Here is a 21,550-nt window from a genome sequence, read left to right on the forward strand (position 1 = left end):
CAAGATGTGTGTCCCATAGGTGCTCCACTACCCACCCTCCTCCCGATTTTGTTTCTCTGTTCTCTTTCACAGATTTGGGAGCAGTTGCGAGGAACGGGCTCCAGCCAGTCTGTGCATGTGGCTAAGGGTGTGAATGAAGAGACACAATGGCAGCTCATGCGCAGACCAGCTGAATACAGCTATGAGGAGTGTCTGATGTGCAGCACTGGGATGAGCCCGGCACCTATAGTGGAGCATCCATGGAACACACATCTCGAAGAACGACAGTTACTGCACAGAGGTGACTAATTTTGCTTTCTCCTTTTAAATCAGGGCACCTCTTTCGATGTATCCTGCTCCTTCCCCACTTACTTCAAGGCTTGTGTCACCATCCCCCAACAAACCTAGTTTTAAGCCCTCATCACTAGGTTTGCAAGCCTGCCTGCAAAGATGCTCTTCCCTCTCTTTGTTAGGTGGATCCCATTTCTTCCTAGCAGTCCTTGTTCCCAAAACAGAATCCCATGGTCAAAGAAACCAGAGCCCTGTCTCCGACACCACCAACGCAACCATTCATTTACTTCCACAATTCGACGTTCCCTACCTGGACCACTTCCTTCAACAAGGAGGAAGGATGAGAACAATTCTTGTGCTCCATTCTTTGCTGTGTCATTAGTTCCTACATGGAGAAGTAGGAAGGGGCAATAATAAGGAGGGTGATGATTTTTGGAAGACTCTCTGTTACATCCGGGATTCTAGCTCCTGGTAAGCAGCAAACTTCGCAGGATTCTAGGTCTGGATAGCAGGTGGGTGACTCTGTCACTCTTAGGAGGGAGTCCCCGACCACCACCACCTGTCGTCTTCCCTTAAGGGTGGGGGTTGTAGAACCCCCATCCCATGCCTTTCAGTCAGTGGGGTCGTCTTCTGATTCTTTCCCTGAGAGGTTTCTGCCACAGCATTCTCCACTATAGCGCCTGAACAGAGAGCCTGAAAGGGGTTGCTTACTTCCACTGGAATTGGAGATACCTGAATTGACTTTCTTCTCCTGGGAGATTACATGCTTCCAGTTTTCTTCCTTATTTTGTACTGCCCTCACTGGTTGTTCAGCCTACTGTGCCTGCAGGATTAAGCATTGCCTTCTCTTGAGGACGTCTTCACCTTCTGTGATGGACTGGAGGGTTGATATTTGGGACTCAATCTTTTGATTGTCTTCTAATCAAAGGACAATCTGTCCTCTAATCTTTTCTTCCAAGATGGCGACCAGCTTGCACTTGGTACATACAACATCCCTTCTGTCTTCCAGGAGGAAGACAAATATGGCACATGCTGTGCAGGTCACAACAGCTGACCTGTCACTATCCATTTTTCCCTTTCCTCAGAGAGTTCTCTCAGACACTTTTAGTGCTGCCTTGAAGGGCGAAAGAGAAACTGTAAGAAAGAGATCAGTTGGTATGGGGCTGCTTACAAGGTGAACTCCCACACAAACTCCCTGTTGGCTGCATTGTTTGGGTTCATCTCCACTGCCTTTCCACAGAGACATAGTAAACAAATGTTCTCCAGTTACTCTTCTGTGGTGTTTAATGTGCTCTCAGAAATGTCTGATTTTGAGACAGTTCCACTCAATACATTTAAAGATCCCAAGCGTTCCACACAATATTGAGATCTACCCGTTTTCCTTTTTTCAGTCACATGTAAGCAGTTTGATGTTTAAATTGCTTTATGCACTTGTATCGATTTCATATTGAGACTATTAACACAAATTATTGCTCAGATCTGTCTAAGTTCACTGTCTGATGTTTCCTCTTGACAGACTTTCAGTTTTTCTGTTAACATCTATTTGCAGTTTGCGGTAGAAAAGGGTCTGAATTATGCTTTTTCAGGTGCATCTAAGACCACTGCTATTGTTCCTTACATGTTTGGTGGTGTCCAACTGGTTGAAAAGCCAGAGAATTACCATTGGTTGTGTCTGTTCTGAAACTACATATTGGAAATTACAGGATTGGGAGACGGAACTAAAAAGGCTAAGGGTATTGTATGTGTTCTTCTGTGAACTTGGGAATTCAAATACAATTAATAATAAAGGCATCAATCCTGAAAACGGATTGCATTTGAGCAGATTCCAGGGCCATCAGTGGGATTCTTAATGTGCATCCAATGGAAGTTTTGTGGTACCGGGTAGTACCATGTTTCCCCAAAACTTTTAGGCAAGGTTTAGGTAAACTAGCAAAAAGACAGGGGTTTTGGTAAAAAGGGTGGTAGGAGGACAAGGAGAACCCAACTTTTGATCTAGATGTGCAGGTGAAAAAGTCCCATTTTTAATAAGAAAATCTTTTTTAAAAAAATCATTTTAATGCGCTCAAGTGGGGAGGGATAGCTCAGACATTTGAGCATTGGCCTACTGAACCCAGGGTTGAGAGTTCAAATCTTGGGATCTGCGACAAACAGATTTAAAACAGAAAAAACAAAAAAATTCAGGGATGGTGATAGGTCCTGCTGTAAGTGCAGGGGACTGGACTCGATGACATTTCAAGGTGACTTCCAGTTCTGTAAGATATGTATATCTCCACATTATAATTTATGAAAAAAATCAGATATTTCATCTTTATCTGATAATGGTGCCTTTGGATGGAAATGACCTAAAGTTCTAGAGATTGCTGCATGCAGAAATTATTCATTTGGTATAATCAGTAGAGTAGTTTCAAATGTGGGATTATTTCCTTGCGACTCTGAAAGTGTTTTCTTGTCTGGTTTTCTCTCTAATTCCTTTTTTAGAGTAGTAAGTAGCCTAATTGTCACTAAGCTTCTTACTGATACTGGTTATCTACCAAGTTTTTCGAAGTATATAATGCAAAATTTTTGTGGATATAAGAAGCCTGTTTTTTTCCTGCATCTCAGATTACTGGCTGGGAGCAGGCCATCAGGGACTGTTGTCTATATCAGTCTTGTGGAGTCAGTCAAGAAAGGAGAAAAAAGGAAAAGCTAGCGACTTCCTCAGGGTAGGCTCCCTTTACTACTGGGGCTCATTGCTATCCTAGCAGCCCCTCCTTTTGTCGAAGCATTCGTTTCTGTCTGTGGCAAGTTTCTCCATTTTAAGATTCCCATCTCCAGGTGGAGCATGTTCTACAGATGTGCCTAATTGAATTGGGGCAGTCTGAGTGCAGGAATATTCATTAACCTTTGTACTGGTGGGTTGGAGGCATATTGCGTAGCAGAAGACAAGAGATGCATCACTGTGTTTGAGCCTCAGATATTCCGTAAGGTTAAAGGCCATGTGACATGGGACCGTTGAACATGCTGCCATGGCACTTGTAAGAGGCATTGTGATAGTTTGTCATACAGTATAATTTAATGATGTAGTTTTAAGATTATTTAGGTCTTTAAAAAGGTGAAAAAAAGACTTCCCATTCATGTATTTTAATTGGGAGTTTTTCAGCTTCTTTGCCTATTGACTGAAAATCATATTAAATATAATGTGGATATCATCATCTATATTTCATATTCTAAACCTAATCTGTTGTATGTTCTAAATAAGAATTCTTAGAAAAGAGGAATGCTTGTAGATAACAATAACCTAAAGTTTGCTATATGTATTTGATCAGTATCGTTTAGTGCCAGTTGTTGAGCTTAGAAGGTGGCTAGTTGGAGGAGTGTGTTTGTATGTTAAGATACTGAAATTTTTGGCCCTCATGTAACCAGCCACAAATCCAGGAAGTAGTAGTCTGAAATAAATAGTTTTCTATCAGATGAAGTGTTAAACAGCCATTTGGGAAAACTTCAGAAAGTGACTTGATATAACAGTAGAGAACAGAGTTATAAAAATACAGAAGATGTTAATTTAATTTGAAGTAGTTACTTTTTCCCCTCAAGCTGTAGTGTAAATACATTCATGGTCCTTAGTCTGAGGGTTAGCCATGTTAGTCTGTAGTGTCACAAAAAACCCAGCAGCCCCGTAGAACCTTAAAGACTAACAATTGTGTTAATTAGGTAAAGAGCTTTTCTGGGTAAAGACCCACTTTATCAGATTTTGGAGCGAAAATGAGACTACAGGGTGTATATGTTGATAGCATGGAAGCAAGGGAAAGAAGAAGGGGGCAAAGGGAGGGGAGGAGGGGAAGTCACCTATCATTAATAGGACCTGTAGAAAGAGTGAATTAAGATAAGTGGGATGGGTGCCATTCCTGCACATATCAAAGGTGGGGAATTTCTCTTTGTAATGTGTAAGATAATTGAGATCTCCGTTAAGCCCCAAGTTAAATGTATCAAACTTACAAATGAATTCCAATTCAGAATCTCCCTTCTTAATCTATTGGTAAAATCTTTTTGTAGCAGGACAGCTACTATATGGTCCATTATTGTATGTCCTGTGAGATTAAAGTGTTTCCCTACAGGTTTATGTGTATTCCAATTCCTGATGTCAGATTTATGTCCTTTCAGCCTTTGGCGCAGGAGCTGTCCAGTTTGTCTATTATACACGACAGTGGGGCATTTCTGGCACAGGGTGACATATATCACATTAGGAAATGTGCAGGTGTATGAGCCCCTGATGATGTGGCTGATGTGGTTAGGTCCAGTGATGGTGTTTTTAGTAAAGCTATGTGGACAAAGTTGGCAGCTGGGTTTGCTGTAGGGTATGTTCCTGGGTTAGTGTTTCTTGGTATGGTATATACCTGCTAGTGAGTATTTTCATGAGGTTGGGTGGCTGTCTGTAGCAAAGAACAGGCCTATGACCCAGGACATGTGAGAGTGAGGGATCATGTTCCTAGTGTAGGTTATAGATTGTCAATAATGCACTGGGGGTGGCGGGGTTAAGATGAGGGATATAGATGATAACAAGTGGTGTTCTGTTGTTTACCTTTTTGGACCTATCATGAAGTAGCTGGCTTCTGGGCATTCGTCCGGCCCTGTCAGTCTGTTTGTTTCTTTATTTCTCCCAGTGGGTAATTGTTTTATGATTGCATGGTAAAGATCTTATAGTTTTTTTGTCCCTGCCAGTGGGATTGGAGCAAATGTAGCTGTGTTTTAGGGCTTGGCTATAAACAATGTGATGTGTCCTGGGTGGAAGCTGGAGGCATGTAGGTAAGAGTAGTGGTTGGTGGGTTTTCAGTATAGGGTGTATTAATTGGACAATCATTGATTTGGACAGTAGTGTCCAGGAAATGGATGTTTTATGTGGAATGGTTAAGATTAAGATTGATGGTGGGGTGCTAATTGTTGAGATCCCTATGGAATTATTCATGGGTCTCCTTACCATGGGTCCATATGATGAAGAGATCATCGATGTAGCATAAATAAAGGAGGGGTTGTAGGTGACAGAAGCTGAGGACAGGTTCTTCTGAGTCAGTCATAAAAATGTTGGCATACTATAGGGCCATGCAGGTGCCCATAGCTGTGCCACTGACTTAGATGTATAAATTGTCCCCAAAACAGAAATAGTTGTGGGTGAGGACAGTGTCACATAGCCCAGACACCAGATGTGCCGTGGCATCATCTGAGATCGTATTCCTGATGATTTATAGTCCATCTTCATGTGGAATATTGGTGTAGAGAGCTTCTACATCCATGGTGGCAAGGGTGGTGTTTTCAGGGAGATTACCGATGTTCTGTAGTTTCCTCAGGAAGTCAGTGGTGTCTTGGAGATAGCTAAGAGTGCTATTAGTGTAGAGTTTGAGGAGGGAGTCAACACAGAAAGGATAGTTCTGTTGTAAAGGTGCTGATACCTGAAATGATGGGATGACCATACCACCAGTTTTATGGATCTTTAATAGCAGGTAGAATGTTCCTGGCTGGGACTGTGTAGGCATGTCTGTGTGAATTTGCTCCTGAGTTGAAACAGGGACTTTTTTGAATAGATGGTGTGGTTTGTTTTAGTATTCTTCAGTAGGATCAGGGGAAAGACGCCTGGAGAATGTGGCATTGGAAGGTTGTCTGGCTGCTTCTTGTTCATAGTCTGACTCATTCATGATGACTGCAGCACCCCCTTTGTATGCTTATTTGAGTATAATGTCAGACTTATTTTTGAGACTTGGGATAGCTGTGTGTTTAGCATGGCTGAGATTCAGTGTTACATGGTGGTAGTTGTGCATAGTGTTAGCCTGTGCACATTTGTGGAAGCTTTCAATATAGAAGTCAGTTATGACCATCAGGTGGAGTCCATGTATCATTCTTCTTCTTGTGGTATTGGTAGGGGGGATCTACTGGGTCATTGCAGGAGTTCCTTCCCTCCTGGTGTCCAGTGCCAACTGACAGGCTTCTCTAATCTTTATATTGGGGCTGCAGCTGGAGCATGCCCTGCAGAGCCATGGGGGCCCAGGCACACTCTACCCACATAGTTTGTCCAGTGTGTCTCCCCCACCGCCACTGTAGAGTTGGTGTACCCAGTCACACCTTGCTTGGACTATTCAAACATGTAATCCTTGCTTTCTGAATTCTGTCTCCAGTAAAAACATACTCAATAGAGAATAAGTTCACAGAAGTTCATTTAACAGACCAATTAGGTTAATATAACAATTTTGTTTTATACAGTAAAGCCTCGATTGAATAGACAGGTCGGGGGAGGGGTGTCTGTTAAACCAAAAGTCTATTAAATAGAGGGTTTACTGCTCCCCCACCCCCACCTGTCCAACAAAAGCCAGGGACTCACCAGACTGCCGCTGCTGGAGGAGTGGACCCCACCCCACCACTGGAGCTGCCACACACTCCTCTCCCCTGGGATGGAGGCATACGTGAGTACCTTTGGCCTGTGTATGTGCCCCACCCCTGGTGGGAGGAGTGCATGGTGACTCTGGCGGTGGTAGTCCAGGCAGCAGTGGCGATCCAGGTGGCAGTGGCTCCAGCTGCTTGGGATTTAGAATTTTACAGGCCCCAATTAAGCTTGCTTCAGTAACAATGGGCATCTGGTTGACATCCGTTGTTCCTGAAGTCTGCTAAATCGGGGTCTGTAATATTGAAGGTCTCTCGAGGTATCTCTTTTTTCCCCAAAGAGTTTCACTTATGACACTTTTCTGTAGCTTAGATTTTATGGGCATATTGATGGTCCAGATCACAAGTAAGTATTTGTTTTGGGGATGCAGGACAGTATGACTTGTGTGAGGAAGAAAACTAGAAATGCTACAAAATTGACAGTGTTCTTTAATAGTTATCCAGCCTCATTTTCTTGATAGTACACATATGAGCAAAAGGATTCAATTTTCTGTATCAGATAACCTGTAATTCAGTACAATATATGGTTTCATTTTCATGCCCCATAGTTCAATCGGTACAGTTTTTGATAGTTACGAGGCTTTTAGAACTCTGTGTATTGAGGTTTCAGTATCAGTGAGCAGAGCTGTCCTTAGCCTTATTTTGTGGTGGTGAACAATTTTCACCTCAGTCTCATTGTATGCACAGAGCCGGCGTGAAGTTTTAGAATTTTGCGGCAGGGTTGGTGATGCAACTTTGTGAAATACTTTCGTACAGTAAGAATAAGCTATTTTGGTTTTTATGTGTGTGACATCTTTAGGATTCCTCCTATCTGTCCATCCCAGCCTTCTACAGAATTCAATTATGCTACTTGTTCAGGCAACTGAGCGCAACCACCAAGATTTTAAAATAAATGTTGCAAGTGATAAAAATTTAAATAAAATGACAGTGTGTGGAGACGCAAGGTGTGCACACAGGACCACTACCCAAATACTAGAGGATTTTTGGCCTTTGTGGTGGATTTGAACATTTTACACATCTTAACTACTGATACTTTGATACTGCAGGATTTCTTATTTATGGAGACAGTTTGTTCTGATTAGTTCACTGATAGTTTCTAAAAAAGGCAAGTGCAAAATATTCTCTTAGTTATTTACCATTTATTTTTCAGATTAGAGTATTAGAAGTACTCCTGTAATTATGGAATTCAGCCTTCCCTAAAGGTTCTGATTTGCATTATCCTTAACAAGTGCACGTACATTTGAGGCCTATGATACATTTGATACATTACCTGTATTATGGGCCAAAATAGAAAAATTACAGTGATATTAGGCTGAAGAAGTTGTTTGGTGCAATTTAAATAGCTATTCATTTCAAAGACTAGAAGATGACTAGCCAGTGTGCTTGAAATTCCATTATACCAAGAACCCCAAGGGGCCTGCAGATCCCATTTGAGAACTGTTGCTCTAGTAGGTGAAATTTGGAGGTTATTTAGGAGATTCTTATAAGGCATAATAAAGATGGTTCAGTCTTTAATCTTAAAAGTAAAGAATTGATCAGACAAGTTAATGTGAAAAACTTTGTGTGAAAGTCAGTATAATGGAGTTTGAACTTCTAACAAGGAGATACTGAGTTTTTAAGAATGAGTTTTATGAGGTAAAGCAGTTTTTACCTAATAAATTTGCTGAAGATTTAAGGCATTTCTCTTGGTGCTAGAAAAAAAGTATTTAAAACCATTAGTTTACAGAAAGATGATGTGAAATTTCAGAAGAGTTTTTCGAGTCAGGCTCGGCAGCTTGTTTTGTACAGAATAATTTCCAATTTTGGTCTGCATAAAGAAATGGAGTTGTTAAACTAGAAGAAAAGTATTTTGTGTCTACCCAGTCTTTGTTTGAAAAATGATCAAAGTGTAGTGACTGCTTTTAAATCTTCATATTATTTATAATATAAGGGTTCTATTGCACAAGTGTGTGTGTGTGTGTGTGTGTGTGTGTGTGAGTGAGAGAGAGTAACTTCTGTTGTCATGACATTCAGTTGGGATTCTCGTGGTGCATAGTGGAGGGGTCAGGCCATAGAAAAACAGGGTTGGAAGAGACTTCAGGCAGTCACTGAGTCCAATCCCCAGCTGAAAGCGGGTACAATCCCAACTAAATCATCTCAGCAGGGGCTTTGTCAAGCCAAAACTTAAAAACCTCTAAAAAATGGACATTCTGCCAGCGCCCTAAGTAACCCATTTCAGTGCTTCACTACTCCTAGTGAAAAAGTTTTCCTAATATCCAACTTAAATCTCCCACACTGCAATTTGAAACCATTGCTCCTTGTTCTGTCATCTGTCACCACTTAGAACAGCCTCTCTCCATCCCCTTTAGAGCTCCCCTTCAGGTAGTTGAAGGCTGCTATCAAATCGCCCCTCAGTCTTCTGTGGACAAAATAAACCCAAATCCCTCAGCCTCTCCTCATAAATCATGTGCTCCAGGCCCATAGTCGTTTTTGTTGGCCTCTGCTGGACTCTCTCTCCAAGGAGTCTACATCTTTTTTGTGATGGGGAGCCCAGAACTGTACACAGTATTCCAGATGTGGCCTCACTGATGCCAAATAAAGGGGAATAATCACTTCCATAGATCTGCTGACAGTGCTCCTACTAATGCACTCTATTATACCATTAGCCTACGTGCCTGAAAGGGCACATTGTTGACTCATGCCCAGCATCTCATCCACTGTAATCTCCAGATCCTTTTCTGCTGGTTTGGAGTGTGTAGCAACAGTTGGGATTCTTCCATCCCAAGTGCAGGACTCTGCACCTGTCCTTTAACCTCTTCAGATTACTTTTGGCCCAATCCTCCAGTTTGTCCAGGTCACTCTGGACACAGTGCCTATTTTCTAGTGTATCTATGTCTCTCCCAGCTGAGTGTCATCCACCAACTTGCTGAGGGTGCAGTCCATCTCCTCATCCAGATCATTAATAAAGATGTTGAATAAAATTGGTCACAGAACTGACCCTTATGGCACTCCACTTGGTAATGACCATCAATCAGACACTGTGTTGTTGACCACTACCCATTGACCCAGTGATCTAACCAGCTTTCTATCCACTGTACAGTCCATTTATCCAGTCCATACTTTTTTAACATGTTGGCAAGAAGACTGTATCCAAAGCTTTGCTAAAATCAAGGTATATCACATCACTGCCTTCCCCATATCTGCTGAGCCAATTACCTCATCATAGAAGGCTATCAGGTTGGTCAGGCATGACTTGCGCTTGGTGAATCAATGTTGATTATTCTTGATCACTTTCCCCTCTTTTACATGCTTTAAAGTGGATTCCTTGAGGATCTCCTCCATGATTTTTCTGGGTACTGAGGTGTGGCTGACTGACCTGTAGATCCCTGGATTCTTCTTCGAGTGTCCCCGTGGGTGCTCCACATTAGGTGTCGGGCTCGCCCGACGCCGCAGATCAGATCTTCCAAGCAGTTTCTGCCAGACCGCGCATGCGCCGGTGCGCACCGCTGCCTTGCGCGCTCCTGGCCACATGCACGATCCGGTCCCCGGCAGTTCCTCTTAACCGCCGTCGGCTGCAGACGGAATCCGACTAGGCTACGTCCACATTAGCGTATTCAATGGTTTTAGCTGTTTTCTTTAAAGTTTTCAAGTTCTTAGTCTATTGTTAAGTTAGCCAGTTGTTATTTTCAAAAAAACAAACAAACAAACAAAAAACAAGAAACAACAAGCGGGACGGAATACAGTCCGGTCCTAGTAACAAGCGGAGCACCGGAGGCCAGGAGCCTAGGGCCATTAGCCCTCCTGCTGCGGCAGGCTATCGGAGAGGGGGAAAACAGCACAGAGAAGGTGCTAAGTACCCCATTAACAACTAAAAGACTCACCAACAATGTCCTCTTCAGGATTCAAGAAATGTGAGTCTTGCCGAGAGGCAATGCCAGCGTCTGATGGGCATAGTCACTGTATAAGGTGCCTTGGGGAGTCCCATGTCACGCAGAAATGCTCCTTCTGTGCAAAATTAACAGCCAGAGCAAGGAAGGACAGGGAGATGCAGCTTAAAATGCTGCTATTCGACAAGGCCCTCCAGCCAGACATGCCGGAGCGGCCGCAGCAGGAGGGACCCTCCGGGGCCCGTAAAAGGAAAGCCGCCTCCCTCACCCCATCAGCGCAAAAATGGAGGAAAGTCTCCCCAACCCGATCCCTGCCGGCAGCAACAGCGAGCGGGACGGGAGGAGCGCACAGCCCCCAGCCGCAGCAACAGCTGATCGGCAGCGGCACGGAGAGCCACGTGGAGGCGGCTCAGCCTCCGATAATCAAACAGCTGCCCCGCACCGCAGGCAGGGCGGCGGCTAAACAAGCGGCGGTACCGGTGGCACCGCAGGCGGCGGCACTGACCCCCGGGGAACCGGCGGTGCAGAGCGCGGAGGCACGCAGCCTGCAGGCACCGGAGGACACTGCCCGCACGGCACCGCCCAAGAGCGTGCCGAGCGCGGCGGGGACGGGGCCGAGATCCCCTACACGTCAGGGGGCGGAGCCACCCCCTCAAGGGAGGGGGAAGGCTGCACAGAAAACAAGGCACCGCAGCCCCTCTCCAGACAGGGCTGCAGAGTTGCTTTCTCTCAGCCCTCCGCTCATGCTGTGGACTCCAACTAGAAGGCAGGGGTCCCCCCTAGCCTACCCAGAGCCCCCGTCTCCATTTTTACAACCAGCCTCGCCCTGGCTGGGACCACCCTCACCCTTCTTGGGGTTTGAGCCGCTGGATTACTATCACAAATCGCTCTCTCCAGTGTCCCAGGTCTCTCGACGATCTCGCTCCCCCAGACGCAGAGGGTACGTACCAAGGGAATGGTCCAGGTCACCTTCCCAAGAACAGTGCCCATGCTGCTATGGTCGTCCCTATCACGCGGGGCATAGACACCACCGGCATTCTACCAGGGAAAGATCCCCACAGACGGTCCCGTATACCCGAGTGCAATCGCGAATGGGGACAGAGACTCAAGTATCTCAGGGGGAACTGGTTATGGAACCCTGAGATTTTCCCTCACAAGCTTCCAGCGAGTGGATGTACCATCACCAACAGGAACCGGAAAGGTCCAGAGAGGCGTACCCTAGTGGTTCCTCGCTCTCCTCCCTTTGACTCGCAGAAGCTGTTTGCTGAATCAACTGACTCGGTCCTTCGTTCCAGTAAAGATTCAAGAGCCACACTTAGGACCCTGGGGATTTACACCCCTCCATACAGAAAGAAAAAGTACTACCCTCAACAAAGACGGTACCAGTACCAGCCACAGCATCCCCAGTACCACGGGTTACGAGCAAGGGAGACATCAACAGCACCAGCAGTACAGAACTCCCGGCGACGTTCCCAACAGAGCCGTGCGTCCTCGGGGCAGGGCCAAAGGCCACAAGTTTGACACACAGATCCAGGACTGCGCCATCACTACCATCGCACAAGGTCATCCGAACCTGTAATTCCACCATCGCCTTTGACCATTCTACGACCAGTGGCAAATGATCACCACAGACAAATGGGTGCTGGAGATCATAGCCACGGGGTACGCCATCCCCTTCCAGTCGCTCCCACCGCCACGACCTCTACCCAGGCCCCACCTCCAGGAGGCCTCCCATGTAGCGAGGCTCAAGCAGGAGGTAGACCATCTCATGCTCATAGGGGCAGTGGAAAGAGTGCCGGAGCAACTGCAAGGGAAAGGGTTCTACTCGAGGTACTTCCTCATGGAGAAAAAGACAGGAGGCTGGAGGCCCATCTTAGATCTTCGAGGCCTCAACCGGTACCTGCGCAAGCAACGCTTTCGGATGATCACAATCGCCTCCATCCTTACGGCACTGGACGATGAAGATTGGTTCGCAGCCCTCGACTTACAAGATGCGTATTTTCACATAACTATCCATCCGGCTCACCGACGATTCCTCCGGTTCATGGTAGGCAAAGAACATTTTCAATACAAGGTTCTACCATTCAGCCTCTCCTCGGCCCCCAGAGTCTTCATCAAGACCTTGGCAGTGGTGTCAGCCTACCTGCACAGACGGGGGGTATTTTATATTCCTGTATCTGGACGACTGCCTACTCAAAGGGGCCTCGAAGGAGGAGGTACTACGCATGATACGCGTCACAGCAGGCACGTTCTCTTTGCTCGGCCTGGTTATCAATCTGGCAAAATCAAAGATAGACCCCACACAGGACATAGAGTTCATAGGGGCACGCATAAATTCTATTACAGCGAGAGTGTATCTACGAGAGACACGCTTTCGGGCCATCGGCTCCCTCGTGCAAGTCATCACCTTCAGCCCTGCGGTGCAGGTTCTGATGTGCTTACAGCTGCTGGGCCACATGGCAGCGGGGACGTTCGTAGTACAGAACGCCAGGTTACACATGCGCAGCATGCAGCACTGGCTGGCGAGCATATACAAACCGGCAACACGCACCGTTCACAGGGTGGTGTCGCCCACAGCAGAGGTGCGGAAATCCCTGCAATGGTGGGTAAACCCCAAGAACATGCTAACAGGGGTACCCTTCCACAAACCACAGATATCCGTTTTTCTTACTACAGATGCCTCCCACATAGGGTGGGGAGCACACATGGGCGAAGAGGTGACGCAAGGACTGTGGTCCTCCACGGAACAGTCACTGCACATAAATATACTGGAGCTCAGAGCAGTGTTCAACGCCTGCAGACACTTTCGAGACCATATACAAGGCAAAGTATTCGGGATCAGTACAGACAATACCTCCACCATGTTTTATATAAATCGGCAAGGAGGAGCTCGGTCCCGTGCTTTATGTGCAGAAGGCAGACCAGCTGAGCAGGCGTTTCGCACTCATGGACGAGTGGCAGATCCATCCCGATCTGCTACGACCGATTTTTCACACATGGGGCTTTCCCCAGATAGACCTGTTTGCCACTCAACACAACAAGAAGTGCCCACGATTCTGCTCCAGGGCACGACTGGGACGGGGGTCCCCGGGGGACGCATTCACGATCTCGTGGAGGGGCCCCCTGCTTTACGCTTTTCCTCCCACAGTGCTGATCCACAAAGTCTTGCAGAAAGCCAGGAGGGAAGGAGCCCGAATGATCCTGATAGTCCCAAAGTGGGATCGACAGCAATGGTTCCCCCTACTCCTGCGCATGTTGGACCGTCCACCGATGCCCCTTCCGGTGTTGCCGGATCTTCTCACGCAAGCCCAGGGGTCCATAGTGCATCCGCACCCCCAAGGCCTGCGACTACAAGCGTGGTTAATCCATGGCTCAACTCCCTAGAGAGCACATGTACGGAGGAAGTGCAACAAGTCCTAGAAAGTAGCAGGAGGACTTCCACCAGGAAGACCTACAAGCAGAAATGGACTCGCTTCACGGCATGGTGTTCTACCAAACAGCTAGCCCCCCTTTTGGTGCCTATGCCTGTAATATTAGACTATTTACTGGACCTCAAGAGAGGAGGACTCTCACTATCCTCGTTAAAGGTCCACCTTGCCGCCATTTCGGCGTTCAGACACGAAGAGGAAGGGCACACGGTGTTCGCCCATCCCATGGTTACCAGGTTCCTCAAAGGGTTGGTAAACCTATACCCCCCTCGGAAACCGCTTCCACCTTCGTGGAACTTGGACCTGGTGCTTAATGCGCTAACGGGACCACCGTTCGAGCCTTTGGCCACGGTTTCCCTCTGTCTCCTTATGATAAAGACGACCTTTCTTCTCGCAATCACGTCAGCTCGCAGGGTGAGCGAGCTTGCGGCAGTTATGGCAACGCCACCCTGCACAGTATTTTCCAAGGAGGCGGTAACCATACGGCTGCATCCAGCCTTTGTTCCTAATGTTTCTTCAGAGTTTCATATTAACGAACCTATTGTTTTACCCTCGTTTTACCCAAAGCCTCATAACTCTAACGAAGAGACGCGCCTACACCTCCTGGACGTGAGGAGGGCGCTGGCCTTCTATATAGACAGGACCAAGCCCATCCGGAAAACAGATAGACTCCTAGTCTCTCTTGCTCCCAAATCGAAAGGAGAAGGTCTCTCTTCGCAGAGAATCTCGAAGCTCATCGTATCCTGCATAAAAATGTGCTACGAACTCAAGAAGACTCCTTTACTGGCCCCGCCCAGGGCTCACTCCACTAGGGCGGTGGCGGCATCAACAGCCTTTTTCAAGGGCGTTGCCCGAAAGGACATTTGCAGAGCGGCGACCTGGTCATCCTATGACACCTTCACCAAGCACTACGCCCTTCACGGGGTATTCCAAGAGGATACCCAGCTCTCGACAGCGGTCCTCTCGGCGACAAGCTGTACATGATCCGATTACCCACCTCCTATCTTGGGTTACTGCTGGGTAGTCACCTAATGTGGAGCACCCACGGGGACGCTCGAAGAAGAAAGAAAGGTTACTCACCGTAGTAACGGTGGTTCTTCGAGATGTGTCCCCGTGGGTGCTCCACTACCCGCCCATCCTCCCCGCTTCGGATCTCTGTTTAGTGTTTTGCAGGAGCATGCGAGGCGGTTGGTCAAGGAACTGGCGGGGACCGGATCGTGCACATGGCCAGGAGCGCACAAGGGAGCGGCACGCACCGGCGCATGTGCGGTCCGGCAGAAACTGCTTGAAAGATCTGATCTGCGGCACCGGGCGAGCCCGACGCCTAATGTGGAGCACCCACGGGGACACATCTCGAAGAACCACCGTTACTACGGCGAGTAACCTTTCTTTCTCCTTCCTCCTCCTTTTTCTTTTTTTTTAAAGATGAGCACTAACTTTGCCTTTTTTCAGTCATCTGGGACCTTCCCCAATCACCTTGAGTTTTCAAAGATAATGACCAACAGCTCTGCAGTCAAATCAGGATGATTTGTTTCTTTACATTCAATAATATGTCTTTAAAATACAGCCTGCTCTCCTGGATTCCTTTCCCCCGCATGTTAGAGTCCCAGGAAATTCTCCCCATCAGTGCCTTCAGGGAGTCAAAGTCTGTTATTCTGAAGTCCAGGATCAGTATTTTGCTGCTTTCCTTCCTTTGTTTGATCAGGTGAAAGGTCAAAGCAATACAGATCAATGAAAAACTGAAATTCTGAATAGTGCATCACACTTCCAGGGTTACCATGTAGGCATATGGTCTTAAAAGATGACAAAAAATAGGACAATTTTAGCTCTGGTGTAATTCCACAAAAATCAGTGGAAGTATATCCGTGGTTAATGTGTACCAGTGCTTTCCATAATCTTTGTCTAAATTTTGAATTTTTATTTCTGAAATATTGCTAATTTGACTGTACTCAGTCAAGCCAAATTAGATCAACCAAGGCTATGTTTACCTATGTATCGTTTCAAATAAATTACAGATTGAACCTCTCGAATCCAGCACCTTCGGGACTTGACAGAGTGCCGAAGGAGAGAATTTGTTGGACCATGGGAGGTCACTGGTGTCTAGCCACATTACCAACACTTCCACGGCTTACTGGACTCTTAGAAGATATTTAGGGATAATTTACAGCTAAATAACAGCACAAAGGACTGAGAGCCAGGACTGGTGGCTGTAAACAAAGTTTCTGGGACCACAGGAGACTCGGCCACACCCATGATAAGTGGTCATCCGGCTAACTAAAATCATGTTGGGTTACAGATGTTGTCAGACAAGAGAGTGCTAGACTAGAGAGGTTCAACCTGTATAATCTGTTATTTTGGCGAGTCTGCAGTCATCTTCTGTTTCCAGTAGTAGTCTATTTCATTCACCATTATGATTTCTGGGTATTCATTCTATCTGTCTTTTCTTGTCAGAGCCCAACAGCTCTTAAAGACTAAACTAGTATGTGATTGTTAACTCTTGTCTTGTTTTTTACTGTTCCTACAATAATTCAGTAGCTACAGGAAAAATAATTTGTTTTTTTTCTGTGAATAATAACCTGTATGTCTGTTTAATACATTGTTCATTTCCGATATATTTTCCCCTAGAATGCTGAAGGATTTAACATGAGCATCCCCATGCCAGGTCACCCTGTGAATTTTTCTGAAGTCACCATGGAACAAGCTCGAAAGGACGTGGCACAGCTTGAACGGCTCATTGATGGTCATGATGTTATTTTCCTATTAATGGACACTAGGGAAAGTCGATGGCTTCCTGCTGTCATTGCAGCCAGCAAGAGAAAGGTACATTGGATATGCCTTATTCATACTCCTGTACTCATACTACAACTCTCTCTGAATTTATTTCCATATAATTTCAAAAGAACTTAACCAGAACCTTCAGGCACTGGCCAATCACTGGGAATTACATTATGCCATTGCAGGAATTTTTACACTAGCCCCTTTATCAGTAGACTCAGAGACAAAAAAGCAGGTGAGAAAAAAATTGTATGATGAAGGGGGAATGGCAACTTACATAAAATGATAAAAGCCCAAAAGGATGATGATGAAGGTGATGAATGACACAAGATATCAAAATGTTGCTGATGGCTGCAAATGGTGTTTCCAAAGTAAATTTAAACGAAGGGTCCTGTGACACCTTATAGACTAACAGAGAAGTTTTGAGCATGAGCTTTCGTGAGCACAGACTCACTTCATCAGATGCATCTGGTGAAGTGAGTCTGTGCTCACGAAAGCTCATGCTCAAAACTTCTCTGTTAGTCTATAAGGTGCCACAGGACCCTTCGTTGCTGTTACAGATCCAGACTAACACGGCTATCCCTCCAATACAAAGTGAATTTGTAATTTTGGAGACCTGAAAAGTATGGATTACCCAGCTCTTCATTAGTTAAAATATCCCAATCACTAACAATTTTGGCTACTTCTCTGTAAACTCATCCACCAATGTTCAATATCTTGGCTGATCGTATCTAAGATATTTGTGTAGCCCATTTACAGAACATCTTAATTCCTGACCATCTGTAATATAATTATCATCACAATCTCAAGGAAGTATTATCTCCATTTTATGGGTGGGGAACTGTGTCACAGAGAGAGTAAATGGCTTGTCTGAGGTCACACAGGAATTCTGTGTGGAAAAGCAGGGAATTGAATCTGAGTATCGGGCTAGTATCCCAACCACTGGAGGATCTTTCTTTCCTTCAAGGCAGTGGGACTACACGTGTAATTGCTTCCAGGATCAGGATCTTAGACATTCACTCTGTACGTGTTCATTCTTTTACTGTCAATTCACCTGAACCAGATCAAAACATACAACAGAATCAATGAAGTGGGTCTGTCCCACGAAAGCTCATCAACTAATAAATTATTTTGTTAGTCTTTAAAGTGCTACTGGACTGCTTTTTTGCTTTCATGGTATATAGACTAGGACAGCTGTCTTTCTGTTACTACAACAGAATCAGTGAATATACTCCTAAGTGCATACTTTTAGGAATCTGTTCCTGAGTGCAATTTCTACTAGAATGTAATAAAAAAAAAATGTTGGGAGAACAGGGAAAAAAAAGATTCTTTTTTATGTTCAGTGAGAATTATAGCCTCTAACTCACAACCCCTCACCTTTCTATTAGTCATGCTTTTGAGTGTTAAACTGAGTTTAGGCTTCTCCTGAAAGGAAGTGTATCCTAAATCTCAGATTATAAAATCCTACCACCAAAAATTTTCAGTAAATTAATATTGTACATAGAACACTAGAACTGGAAGGGACTTTGAGAGGTCATCAAGTCCAGTCTCCTGCCCTCATGGCAGGACCAAGTACCATCTAGACCATCCCTAATAGACGTCTATTTAATCTGCTCTTAAATATCGCCAGTGATAGAGATGCCTCAACCTCCATAGACAACCTATTCCAATATTTAACCACCCTGACAGTTTGGAATTTTTTCCTAATGTCCAACCTGAATCCCACTTGCTACAGTTTAAGTCCACTACTTCCTGTTCTGTTCTCAAAGGCCAAAAAGAACCATTTTTCTCCCGCCTCCTTGTAACACTCTTTTAGGTACTTGAAAACCATGGTCATGTCCCCTCTCAGTCTTCTCTTTTTCTAAACTAAGCATGCCTTTTTTTTTTTTTTCAGTCTTCGCTTATAACCCATGTTCTCTAGACCTTTAATCGTTCTTGTTGATCTTCTCTGGACCTTCTCTAATATTTCCACATCTTTCTTGAAACGTGGTGCCCAAAACTGGACACACTCCTCTAATAGAGGTCTAATCAGCACTGAGTAGAGAAGAATGACTTCTTGTGTCCAGCTCACGACACTCTTGTTAATGAATCCCAGAATCATGTTTGCTTTTTTTTTCCTTTTGACTCTCATTTAGCTTGTAGTCCACTATGACTCCTAAATCCCTTTCTGCAGTACTCCTTCCTAGATAGCCGCTTCCCATTCTGTATGTATTAAATTGATTATTCCTTCATAAGGGGAGTACTTTGCGTTTACCTCAGACTATTTCTTTAGTTCGTCCAGATCATTTTGAATGGTGATTCTGTCCTCCAAAGCAGGAGGCCACTTTTGTCGCCAAATTCTGTAGTGTAGACATGGCCATATTGTTTCTGCCTCCTCACTGAGCAGTGGGCCTACCCTGTCCTTAATCTTCCTCATCCTTTTAATATATTTATAGAATGTCTTCTTGTTACCCTTTATGTCTCTAGCTAGTTTGAGCTCATTTTGTGCCTTTGCCTGTGTTGTTTGCTTATATTCATCCTTTGTAATTTGTCCTAGTTTCCACTTTTTATATGACTCCTTTTTGATTTTAAGATCATGCAAGATGTCCTGGTTAAGCCAAGGTGGTCTTTTGCCATACTTTCTGTCTCTCACCCAGCGGAATAGCTTGCTTTTGATTCCTTAATAATGTGCCTTTGAAAAAATTGCCAACTCTCTTCAGCTGCAGTTCCTCTTTGTCTTGCTGCCCATGGGACCTTGCCTACCAGCTCTCTGAGTTACCAAAATCTGACTTCCTGAAATTCATTAAATCTATTTTGCTGTTCTCCCATCTACCATTCCTGAGAACCATGAATTCTATGATTTCATGGTCACTTTCTCCCAAGCTACCTTCCATCCTCAAAACAAGTTCCTCCCTATCGTTAAAATCAAATCTAGAGCAGCTTCTCCCCAGTAGTTTTTTAAACTTCTGAAATAAAAATTGTCTTCAGTGCAGTCCAAGAATTTATTGGGTAGTCTGTGCCTCACTATTTTAGTTTCCCAACATATGTCTGGATAGTTGAAGTCCCCCATCACCATCTGTGCTCTGGATGAGTTTGTTAGTTGCTTAGAAAAAGCCTCATCCACCTCATCTTCTACCTGGGTAGGTGGTCTGTAGTAGACCCCTAGCATGACATCACTCTTGTTTTTACCACCTTTTAACTTAACCCAAGACTGTTAATGCTTCTGTCTCCTACATCCATCTCCATCTCAGTCCAGGTGTGTAAGTTGTTAATGTATAAGGCAACACCACCTCCCTGTTTACCCTGTCTGTCCTTCCTGAGTAAGCTGTACCCTTCTATATCAATATTCCGGTCGTGTATTATCCCACCAAGTCTCTGTGACAACAGCTATGTCATGGTTATGTTTATATATTAGCAATTCGAGTTCTTCCTGCTTATTACCCATACTTCTTGCACTTGTTTTTAGGCATCTAAGATACTGATTTGATTTTGCTTCCCACTTCTGCTTATTCCCTATTTTTTCTGTGCTATAGTAGCCCATGTTCACTCCCATTTCTGGCCCAACTTCCAGGTCTCCATGTTTTTCTCTTACCTGTGGGCTTTGGTCCCCTGCCCTCATCAAACCTAGTTTAAAGTCTTCCTCACTAAGTTAGCCAGTCTGCATCCAAATATGGTCTTCCCCTTCCTCAAAAGGTTAACTCCATATCTGCTTAGCAGCCCTTCTTGGGAAAGCATCATGTGGTCAAGGAAGCCAAAGTACTCCTGGTGACACCACCTTCACAGCAAGGCATTCACCTCCCAGATGCACGTGTTTCTGCTTGGGCCCTTACCTTTGACAAGAGTTTGTGAGAATACTACCTGTGCTCCAGACTCCTTCACCCGTACTTCCAGAGCTCTGTAGTTGCTCTTGATCTGGTTCATTTCATGCCTTGCAGTATCATTCTTGCCAACATGGATGAAGAGCATGGGGTAGTAGTCAGCAGGCTGAATGATCCTCAACAGTCCCTCTGTAACGTCTCTGATACATCCCTGGCAGGCAGCATACCTCAGGGTGACATATGGTGCCTCCATCCCTCTCAGAAGAGCGTCTCCAATCTCCATTAACCTGCATTTCTTCCTCACAGTGGTTGCAGACCTCCCAGTCTTGGGGGTGTATGGCTTCTCCTCCTCCTCAGTGGCTGATTTTGGGTACGCAGAGCAGCATAAACATTCTTCAGAATCATGGTGGCAAGGTTGGACGCAGGGGTGATCACTGCCTGCTGCCAGAAGTAACCAGCTGCCAGTGCCCCCATGAGACAGAGCCATCCCATCCTGCACCAGCGGTATGCCAGCAGTCCTCTGTAGCTAAATAAACACCTCAGCCTTAGATATCTCCATGTGAATACTCCCCAGGAATTCCTCATGGGCTCGGATCCTCCTCATCCTAGCCACTCCCTCCTGCAGCTTTCCCATCTGCTACCTGAGAAATTCCACTAACAGGCAGCTTTCACATTGGGTGCACCCCTCAGCCTGAATTTCAGTAAGTGGGAAATGTAAGCCACAGTCTCTGCAAAACGACACCTGGGTCTGGATAGAGGCATCCATGGTCAGGTGATATGTCTGGCTACAGGCACAAGTGGATGAGATGGGAGCAGTGCTGGCGCAGATGTTGCAAGTCTTCTTAACCATGGTAGGACTCCGTTGATCTCCCTCTTACAAACTCCCTCACAAACTCTCCTGTTTGCAGCTCCCAGCTAGTCACACTTCTGCTGGTGGCTTGGCCTCTAGCTTTTAAAGCCTTTTCTCCTTTGAGCCCTTCCTCCTTATGTCAACAGAGAGAGGGCTCCC

General features: G+C 45.3%; 1 protein-coding gene across 6 annotated transcripts in view; it reads left to right on the forward strand.

The window, feature by feature from the left end:
* The window catches only part of ATG7 (autophagy related 7), a 357,839-nt gene that overhangs the window by 77,294 nt on the left and 258,995 nt on the right, over nt 1–21,550 (forward strand). For all 6 annotated transcript variants that reach the window (XM_075006212.1, XM_075006211.1, XM_075006210.1 and 3 more), the window contains one exon: nt 16,595–16,789. In XM_075006212.1, the coding sequence (XP_074862313.1) occupies nt 16,595–16,789 (195 nt within the window). The remainder of the gene's footprint in view (nt 1–16,594; nt 16,790–21,550) is intronic.

Source organism: Carettochelys insculpta, chromosome 11, assembly GCF_033958435.1.
Source record: "Carettochelys insculpta isolate YL-2023 chromosome 11, ASM3395843v1, whole genome shotgun sequence".
Lineage (NCBI taxonomy): Eukaryota > Metazoa > Chordata > Testudines > Carettochelyidae > Carettochelys > Carettochelys insculpta.